Below are 10,598 nucleotides of genomic sequence, written 5' to 3' on the forward strand. Positions count from 1 at the left end.
TTTGGTTTTATTTCTGAACATACCTTATTTAGTTTGGGTTAACGAAACATAATCATCACCTAAAGGCCCAAATCATAAACAATATAAAATTAAGATGAGTTAATAGCCAAAATGGTCCATGAGGTTTGCTCACTTTTGCCACTTTAGTCTAAAATCCAAAATTTTTAAATCTGGGTCCCTGAGGTTTGCATTTTGTTGCTATTTTAGTCCAAATTTCAAAAACTCTCTTTTCTGACTGTTGCAACCAGCCTACTTTGTCCTTTTGTGCAGGGGTATTTTGGTCATTTTTATGAGTTATTATAACAAACTCAGATCAAAAACCCGGAATACCCCTGCGCAAAAGGACAAAATAAGCTGGTTGCAACAGTCAAAAAAGAGGGTTTTTGAAATTTGGACTAAAATGGCAACAAAATGCAAACCTCATGGACCCAGATTTAAAAATTTTGGATTTTGGACTAAAGTGGCAAAAGTGAGCAAAACTCAGGGACCATTTTGGCTATTAACTCAATTAAGATAAATCTGAACATACTTTATTTAGCTTGGGACTTAATTCTTAAGGGGTATTTAGTTTAGGTTTTTTGTTAGGGTGTTGCTAAATGTATCCCTTTTTTTTAATTTTTTATTGGCTACACCTCCCCCCTGAAGTTTGTAAATAAAAAACAATGAACCCTTTTGTTTTCTACTTTTTTTAAATTACATAAGGAACTATCCCTATTTTTTATAGGGGTTTATCCACTTCCCATAATTTGAATACTTACGTAAACGTGTTTTGCTTTTACATCAGAACGGCTTCATAACAAAATTCCCGTTGATTGAAAAGAAGGAGATTAAGAGAGACCTTGAAAAACGATTTAGTGCAACTTTGATTTTCATCAAAAATCTAATTGATTGAGCGTTCTTGGTATGTATTCATCTTTCTCATTAATATAGTTCTTCTTCTTCTTCTTTTTTTTTTTGATTGAATAGTTATAAGAATAATAGAATTTGCCGATCAAACTTTACCACAAATCGATTACCAGATGTTTGTAGTGGATTTACAAAGAAACAATTACCTTTATAATATTTGTCGTTCTTAATATATAGTACATATTAGGAACACTTCTGCTATCAATTTATTCTCGAATCTGCAAATTACACAGAAGTGTTTGAAAAGAAAATAAATTAATTTATGCACGAAGACTTCATGGTTGTGTGTTAATTTATGCATGAAGACTTCAGGAATTTTTTTCTTCCGCATTGGATTGGACACAATAATATAAATAATCGAACATTCTTGTTTTTTCACAAAGAATTTTTCTACTTTGTCTTTGACATGTACTATTTTTGCTTACAACGTACCTTTTCATTGTTACAATTGTTTATATAATTCTAGTGAAAAATGATTTCGATTGATCATGCTGTTTATGTAAATCAATTTCTGTAATTAAAAATGTTGATTCAGATCAAGCTCCAAATGTATTCAACCCTAAACCTCCACCAGATATTGTCATGGTATAAAAAATGTGAGTAATGGATTTTTAAAGGGTGGAATTTAAAAAGTTTTAAAATGTTTTTTTTATGGAAAGGGCACTTAGTAAAAAGGGGGTGCATTTAGCCAACCCCTTTTTGTTAGTGAATTGAACACTTAGGGATTGTTTGTTTACCTCTTAATGAGGCTTTTAATGGTTCATACATCTTACTGGTTCAGCACTTAATGGTTCAGACTGTTTGTTTCACGAGCAGATGTCTGAATGGTTAAGATTTATACAGAGCCATAATGGTTAAGGCCTCTAATCTTAATTGGCCAGACATTTGCCTCTGAATGGTTAAACATTATACAAACTCTTAATGGTTCAGACCTCTTACTGGTTCAGCACTTAACCATTCTGATGTTGCCAAACAACCCCTTAATCCAATTGTAGTTAGATCTGCTAAACCCTAAACTTCCACAGCGTTTTAAATAACAGAAGAACACTACATTTACTACAAGATGTTTATTTTGCTCACTATAACCGAACACCTACAGTCTCAAGAACTTGAAACCAACAGGTTTGCTCAACATCCATGGGTATACTTAGGGATAATTACCTAATAGAGACCCGACAGGTTTTGGGTTAGGTTTAGGATAAACATAATAAAAAATTAACTATTTTAAATAGTTATTCTAATAATATATTTTTTACTTTGATTAACATGATATGCCTTATATCGTTCCCAGGTTTTGAAGACTTTTTTTTTTCTCCATAAAATTGGTGAATACTCACCGAATATCACCAAGAGTTGCATGTGTGCGCACGCACACCCACACACATATATGAGGAAAATGGGGAAAAGTGAGACGACCCCCTCCAAAATAGGAAGAATAAGGAAAATGAGGCAAATTAGAAGAATGTAGATGTGGCGCTGATGTAGCATGCGAGAAAAATAAGGAATTTTGAGACAACTTTCTCCCCTCCTAATGGTAGTATAAGAATTTTATGAATTCACCAGGAAACCACATATCTAAATTCAGACTTTTTTAAGAACATGGAATCTATGTTTCTAAACCAATAAACCATATATCATCTTTTTCTAGAACCTACTTATGTAATAAACCTTAAAAATCTCTTGCGTGACAGCGTGAGTTGTCAACGATGAGAAAGTTGGTGGAAATTAACGATGTGTTGTCTTCACTTTTAGGCTCATTAGGCGAATGCCTATAGAAAGAGATCATTTTAGGTGGTCAAACAACTTGAACTAATTTGAATTCTCTTAAATTCTAATTTCTTTAAAATATTTCAATTTCATCATGCAAATCAAGGAGAACCTTATTGTAGAAGAACTTGATCAACTCATCCGCTCATTGTTGTTGCTTCAAGCGAATTCACCATGCAATCGAGCAAGGGTATTTTTTTTATATATTAGTTTCAATTTGTTTTGTATTTTCATGAAAATAGTAAAATAATCATGAGTTTTATACTTTTTAATATGAGTTTAATAGACATCTTTAATCTATACTAATGCTATGGGCTAAACCTGTTATGGTCCATACAAGTTACGACATGACAAAAAAACTGACCAAATCTGCAACAAAAAGATAAAGAGACGGTAACTTATTATTATTTTGAACGGCTAATGGTACCTCTATGGGTTTACACCAATTATCCCGAAATACTCCCATTGCCCAAGTTTGAACCTAGAACCTCCCATCTAAAAGTCAGGTCTCTTTATCAAGTGTGCTAATCACACATTAACAGGTAGTAACTTATTTATATAAAGCAATTTTTATAGTTTATGCAACATTTCAGCTCTATATAAATTTAATTTATAAAACTGTAACAAATACAAATTTCTCATTTAAAGAGCAACTAATTCCAAACTAACAATTTGCTTCAACTTAATAATAAATTGAATAATTTAGAGTAAATTGTCATTTTAGTCCCTGAGTTTTTGTTCAAATTGTCATTTTAGTTCAAATAGTTTTTTTTTCTCTTCTAGGTCCCTGACTTTTCCTTTTTCTTGCAATTTTGATCACATTGCCTAACTTAGTCTAAAAACCATGTTATAATCAAGGGTATTTTTGGCATTAAATTATCATGAGGTTTATAAATTATGTTTTAAACTACCCTTGGTTATCACTACACAACATTTATACCAAAAATACCCCTGGTTATAACCAGATTTTTAGATTGAGTTAGGCAATGTGATCAAAATGGCAAGAAAAAGGAAAAATCAGGGACCCAGAGGAGAAAAAAAAACTATTTGACTAAAATGACAATTTGAACCAAACCTTAAGGATTAAAATGGCAATTTACTCAATATTTTAATTCAATAAATTGATTATCAAAACAGAGCGTATGACGGTTTATAAATTGGTCTATCTTGCTTGAAGTGTGAATAATATTCCAATGTTTAGTTACTTCTTAAAAAAACTAACTTTTAAGTTCCATGACACAAATTCACCTAAACGTAACTACAATCAAATTCGACCCCATGGGACATGAAGGGAGAGGCCACTGGTTTTCGAGGCCAAGGTCAATGTGCACCTCTACGAACGATTTCTGAGAGATAGAGAGGATCGATAGGTGAGTTGTTTTGGGTCCATGGGTTAGTTTGATCTTATACCAAAATTAAATATATTAAAAAAATATGTAATAATATCATAATTAAGAAATTACAAATGCTCAAAAGAATAAACATCAACTTCAAAAGTCAAAAACAGGCTTACCAAAGCTTTGCAACTCTAGTTTAACATCATTTCCATTTCTTAATTTCTATGTTTTGACCTTCCTGACGACCCTACAGAATCTTGATGGTCTACCTACTTAAAATAGGGGTGGGAATTGTGTTAGGTTGGCGGCTTGAACTGACGAATCCGAAGACAAACCATACATTTCTCGTGTCAAAAACATCAACCCTAACCAGATACACTTTAATCATTTTTTCAGGTCTACCTTACTAAAAGTAGGGGTGCAAATCGTGTTAGGTTGGCTACTTGAATTGACCCAAACACGAGCCGTACTTTTATTCGTGTCAAAACAGTCAAACAGGTTAGTTAATGATTTATAAACGGATTGTAAATAGGTTGTAAGTCTTAAAGTAGTTGTCGAAACACTGCAAATAAATATGAGAACTACACAAATAAATAAACCCTTAAAATAAAGGTTTCATCAATCTGGGAGCGAGCAATAATTGAGATTGATATAAGATACAAGTGACAGAAAGTCGACATACATTAATCGATGGCCATAGCTTCTGCATTTCCACCAGCAGCATCCTCAACAATGTTCTTATTCTCATAAATTGCCGCCATTCGCATTTCCTCAACCATACTTTTTTGTTCTTCCTCAATGGTGTTCTGTAACTCATCCACCTGCGTAACATATTATATAAAACAATTACAGTTCAGCTATAAAAATAAATCAGTTTAAGTTATCACATAAAACAAATAGATTTTTACGAAATTATAGAAATAAACATGTCAACCCGTAAAACACCCAGGTAGGCCAATCTGACCCATTTAGCAAAATGAGTTCTCAGGTTCGACCAAAACCTACCCAAACCCACGAATATAGTTTTAGGTTCATGTCGTGTCAGCTCATAGTTTGAGTTTTAACTAGAATTCATGTTGCAATACAAAATGCACGCAAGATGCCCTAGAGTTCATGGTGCCCTAATTTTAATACTTCATCCTTCACATCCTGCTGCATCTTCATTCTTCCTCATTCAGAATTCCACAGACTATGATTGTGCATCTTCCCATCGATCATCAATGTACTGCTTTAAATCAAAGGGTAATCTTCTGAACTTGTACTGTTACACTAAATCAAACAGTTTATCAGTATTCCTTCGTTCAGTGACTAGTAAACTGCATCTACAAGTGTGGTGAGATAGAGAAAGTTGTACCATTAACGGTATATTTTTATTAGAAACCGGCCAAGGATTCATACACTATCACTTAGCTTGTTAACTTTTAATGACTAAGGAAGCATTTAAAGGAGCGTGCTACCAAGTTCTCAAATTTCTAGATTTCTGGGTATGAATATGTGACCGGATTCATATTGATTACATGTTTGAAAAGATTATGGTTGACTTCAAAGTTCAAAGGTTGGTGAACCATTTTGCTAAGTTTAAGCCAGTTTCAGGAAACCAAAAAAACAGTTCGACTTATAAACTGAAAAAAACATCTCAAACAGAATTGAATATTTACATTTTTGACCCACGAACAGATGACTAACAGCATTTTTTCCCTTATCACACTAAAAGCGGACACGAGTTTTTTTTTTTTTTTTTCAAATTTCACTTCTTTAAAACCTAAATTGATCAAATAAAGATGAACTGCTTGTGAATAAAAATAAGGTCATATATACTACATGAGTGGAGATGCATGGAAACTTGGTTTAAGAAGGCGCGCCTGATGCACAAGGCACACGAGGTGATCAGGAAAGCACCTCAAGGCCTTGAGGCAGCGCCTCATGTACTTTTGGGTCAAAACTGGTCAAAGGTGGAAAAAATAAGGTTTGTGGGAGACTACTATGTAAAACAACCAAAGGATAAAGAAATTTTGAAAGGTTTTCTTGATAAAAAGGTTTTATGTAAAACAGGCGAGAGAAACGCAGCTTCTGGTTGCAAATAAAAGCTTATTTGGTTTGGTTGTAAACAGAGCAACGCCTCGTGTACTTGATGCGCGCACGTCGGCCTTTGGGACATAAAAGCCTCGAAGCACCTCACACTTTTTTAATCCAAGCATGGAAAGGAGGAGAAACTAATGCTACAGGTAAGCACTCTATATCCACACATTACATTTCATCCCTAATAAGACAATGAGCTCTTTAAGAGAATAAGTATACATATTAATTTGATTCAATTATTTAACAAGTTGTTTTTTGTTACTTTAAGAGAAGTTGCATTTGCACCAACAGCTTGTTGATTCGGATGCTGATGAACTTATTTTGTATTCAATCGAACTTGATTTGTATATGTATTCTGTTGAACTTAATTTGTATGTTTCTTAGTTAAACTGTTGAGTTAGTGCTGTAGAATGCTAATTTGTACTATTGAACTTGAAAGGTGTGCATTAATTTATTTTTTAAAACAGAGCAGAGTTGAACCAGCTCAATTAGAAATCAAGCCGAGTTCTAGCTTAACATTCAGCTTGGTTATGTGAATTCGAGCTGACCCTGGCTCAAGTCAGTTCGGCTCGTGAACCGCCCTATACTGAGAATCCTTGAGAAAAGTAAACAAAATTCTTCGTATACAAATATTCTTATTGATGAAAAGACTACATATTAGACAAAAGAAAAGTTATCTCAAACTATAAATAAACAAGCATAAACGAAAAGTGCTTTAAGGACAGAATGTACTAAAAGTCTAGAACATCTTTTATAGTTTTATCCTGTATTACTTATCAAAAACGAACACCCACATGTCAGCAAAGATAATGCTCAGTTCAGCTTTCTATTCTTTAGGAGCCAAGATGAATAATGGTTCATTTATTGTGGAAATTTACGTGCCAAGATAATCGTAGAAATTTATGTGCCAAGATAAATTTCTATTCCATATGGATCGTAGAAATTTATGTGCCAAGATAAAACCATGCTCGTTAGAAGCACCTGTTGCTGGATCCAAAAATACCTGAATACTGGTTCATTCATTCTTGCCCAAAAGAAGCCAATGACTATATGGTCTCCCAAGTTGATCCATGAAGCCAGTGTTCATAACGTTGGTCACTTAATTCTCAAGAACCTGAAGTATCAGGTTATATTTTGGTAGTATTTGGTTTGTAAATGGGTGTAGGTTTGAATGAAAAAAAAAGAGAGAGAGAAAACCCACCCCTCACACTAGGTTTGATAAAACCCACCTCTCACACTAGGTTTGATGACCCCCCCCCCTTAAAAACAAGGATAATATGTCATTTCATTTCCATTCCTGAACCAAACACCACCTAAATATTTACTTACTTTGGTAAAATATTAAAATCACTGTTTAAGGTTTGATAAATGCATTGACAGCCACGAATAAGGGTATCTTTATAAAACATAACCAGAACTGTTATATACAAGTAATTCACAAAATACCATGTCTTTAGGCTCGACTCACTAAACGGATAAATCTTGAGATACAAAAACACATAAAAAACGTCTAAACAAAGGTGAGTTTATGTAACTATTTTCAAAATGGGATACACATGAATCTTGTGAAATATGTATATCTAGAAATCTGCAATGCATGTATAAATAAATCACAATAAAAAGTCGGGCACATATTTACATATAAACGGACTGATTATATACGCGCTGTGGTGGCCAATAGATAGCAGTGTTACGCTGCGGTACATTTAAAAACTGTTACTTGGCCAGTTGGCCCTTCTTTCCAAGTAACTCAGCGGGGAGCTTTTGCAAAACTTTATTGGGAAGATATAAAGTTGAACATTTTAAGTATTGATTTGATAATATGCTATTACATATGTTTACATTTGTATATTGTGATAATGAATTATCATACCCACTCATCACCAGATCAACGTTCTTTCATCTTGAGGCCCTTCTTTCCATGTGACACAGCAGGGAGCTTATCGGGCCATATAGAAGGCCCCAAGATGAATGAAAGTTGATGTGGAGATAAAAAGCTCCATGCTGAATTACTTGAAAAAAAAGGAACTTGAGGCCCCAAGATGAAATAAAGTTGGTATGGTGATGAGCGGGTATGATTATTCATTATCACATTTCAAAAATGTAAGCATATGTAATAGCATGTCATCAAATCAATACTCATAAAGTTCAATGATCAATACGATAATTAATTACCATTTGTTATTTTTAATCATTTTTCTAATGTAATGCCACATGATATATAAGATAAAAAAAAAATAAAACAATCAGTTTATTCCCCATAAACGTTAAAGAGCATGTAGTGACTATCTCACAAGGTATGGTTGGTATTTGTGCTTCTTTCTCCATTCAGAAAGGCAGAACTCGATAAAAGTAACAGTTTGTCCCAACCAAAAACTAGCATAGTGCTATAGGACCATTTGTTCTAAAAGAAAGGGGGATGCAACTATGCCATGAAGCAAGCATCTACACATCATAATTCTCACAAGAAAGACTAACATATGATGCGGATGTTCACCTTTTACATCCACAAGAATCTTCTGATTCTTCTCACATAACATCCCCACTTTAACTTAAAGTAAATGAAACTCTGGACACAGTTAGAGTTAAACTATCCATGCCCAAACTCTCAAGGTCTCTTCAGTATTCTAAACAGCATCTCCTTTACTATATTAGTGTTAGTTTAGATGTTTAGTCCACCTACTTATACATGAATTTGTATTTGGTTACCGTCGGATGGATAAGAATTCTATGTGAAACTTGCAGAATACACATATTTTACTTGCCATCAAACCAGAAGTTTGGTGGGCGATGGGATTTTTCTACCATTTACGTAAAAGTTCCATGTATCTAATTTGCGTTTGAGACAAAACCATACATCAGCATATCTTGTAAGGCCTAAAAGGTTTTGTGCATTTCTATTTTACGAAAGAGAATCCTACACATATAACTCATCTTTGATAATTCAACTAGTGCACTGTCACCATATGTTAACCAGAATGCAAACATCACAAAGAATAGCAAATAACATGTTAAGAATGCTTAGTGTGAAAGAGGGTACATACCACATGCAACAGAAGCGCAAATTGCTTTTTACGAAGCTCCAATGTCCTCGAACTAGCAGTATTCTCGGCTTCCAAAGCTGCAATCTCCTTCTCCAGTTCATTAATCAGCTTCTGCGTCTCGGACCTAGGCGGCTGCGCAGCAATCAACTTCCTAATCGTCTCACACTCCTCCTTATGCTTCCTCTCAACCTTACTCTCCTCAAGTTGCTTCTTCAAATCCTCAATATCATCCTGTGCTTCCACTATCTTCCTATTAATCTCATCATTCAACTCATTAAAATTCTCCTTCTCCCTAACATTCGCATCAATAACCGCCTTTGTCTTCACCAACGGAAGCTCAAACGTCCTCAGCTCCTGCAGGAAAGCCTTGGCAAGCCTCTCGCAATCCGCATAGTTATCAGAGTCCTTCTCGGTTTCTAGAGCGAAGGAGGTGAACTTCTTTTGAAGCTTTTTTAACGGCGGTTCGCCTCGTGTGGTTGTTGTTCTGGTCAGAAGCCTATGTTTGATTATTATGTCATCTTCTAGGGCTCCAAACGCGTAATGTGCAGCTCCTCCTGTTGTTTCTCCCCTACCGCTGACTTTCCTAGATTTCAACATATCTATAACCTAATTTTGATACAAAATCACGACAGAGAAATTGAGATGATGACGTGTGACCTAATTTGTGAAATTATCGTATTACGAAATCTGAATCTATTTGTGAGATAGAAAAGTGCGAACCTTTGGTCGGTGATATTGCAGATTCTGGAAAACGCGCCGGCGACGGAGTTTACTCCGGCGGTAGGAGCTGAAAATCAAGCGGTGGAGATTGCCATCGTCGCTAGGTATATACACTTTTATTTCCGTTTTTCTTCAAAATAATATAAAATAATTGTTTTCTATTTCTAATTTTCATATTTTACAAAAATCATTGTCGCTAAGGGTGTGTATAGGTCGGTTTGGATTTTACCATTAATCATAACCATAACCGCAAACTTCGGTTATGGATTTTCTTAACCATAACCTTAACTAAACTTCGGTTGCGGTTAATTGGTTATGGTTCAGTTTCGGTTAATTTCAGTTATTAATAAAAAACATTAACTAAAACTAACTTTTGGGCTAAAGTTAAAAAATTATACGCCAATGGGCTTACAAAATAAGAATGAAACCAACCATGGACATAGTTTGGAGTTTTTTCTATATGACAACCGAGACTACTCTTTTGGTTAAACTATTGATGTTGGATCTCTTTTAGGGCATGTTTGACTAAGCTTTTCCACCCCAACTTATAACTTGTTGACTTTTACAAAAAACTAATAAGGAGATTTAGTGTTTGGCAAATCCAAAAGAACTCTTCGAAATGACTTTTTGTATAGGAGAAAAAGTCATTTTTGATAAGTTAGGATGTTGTGACTTTTTTAGTAGCTTGTAACTTTTCAAACACTTTTAGTCATTTTACATCAATAAGTAGGGGTGAGTAGAAAAC

The 10,598-nt window shown here is 34.3% G+C and overlaps 1 protein-coding gene across 3 annotated transcripts; it reads right to left on the bottom strand.

Moving 5' to 3' along the window:
- Window positions 1-4,517: 4,517 nt before the first annotated feature.
- On the bottom strand, window positions 4,518-9,992 carry LOC110876399 (THO complex subunit 7A). 3 transcript variants are annotated; one of them, XM_022124576.2, is made up of 3 exons: window positions 9,854-9,992; window positions 9,134-9,739; window positions 4,518-4,831 (listed from the first exon to the last, which is right to left on the bottom strand). In XM_022124576.2, the coding sequence occupies exons 2-3, from the start codon at window positions 9,728-9,730 to the stop codon at window positions 4,694-4,696; spliced, it is 735 nt and encodes a 244-aa protein (XP_021980268.1). In that variant the 5' UTR covers window positions 9,731-9,739; window positions 9,854-9,992; the 3' UTR covers window positions 4,518-4,693. The 3 variants fall into 3 exon arrangements, with proteins under 3 accessions (XP_021980268.1, XP_035831058.1, XP_035831048.1); XM_035975165.1 differs by lacking the exon at window positions 4,518-4,831 and adding an exon at window positions 4,899-5,279; XM_035975155.1 differs by lacking the exon at window positions 4,518-4,831 and adding an exon at window positions 4,899-5,271 and having other exon boundaries at window positions 9,854-9,986.
- Window positions 9,993-10,598: the final 606 nt, after the last annotated feature.

The sequence above is a fragment of the Helianthus annuus genome, chromosome 1 (assembly GCF_002127325.2).
Source record: "Helianthus annuus cultivar XRQ/B chromosome 1, HanXRQr2.0-SUNRISE, whole genome shotgun sequence".
Taxonomy (NCBI): domain Eukaryota; kingdom Viridiplantae; phylum Streptophyta; class Magnoliopsida; order Asterales; family Asteraceae; genus Helianthus; species Helianthus annuus.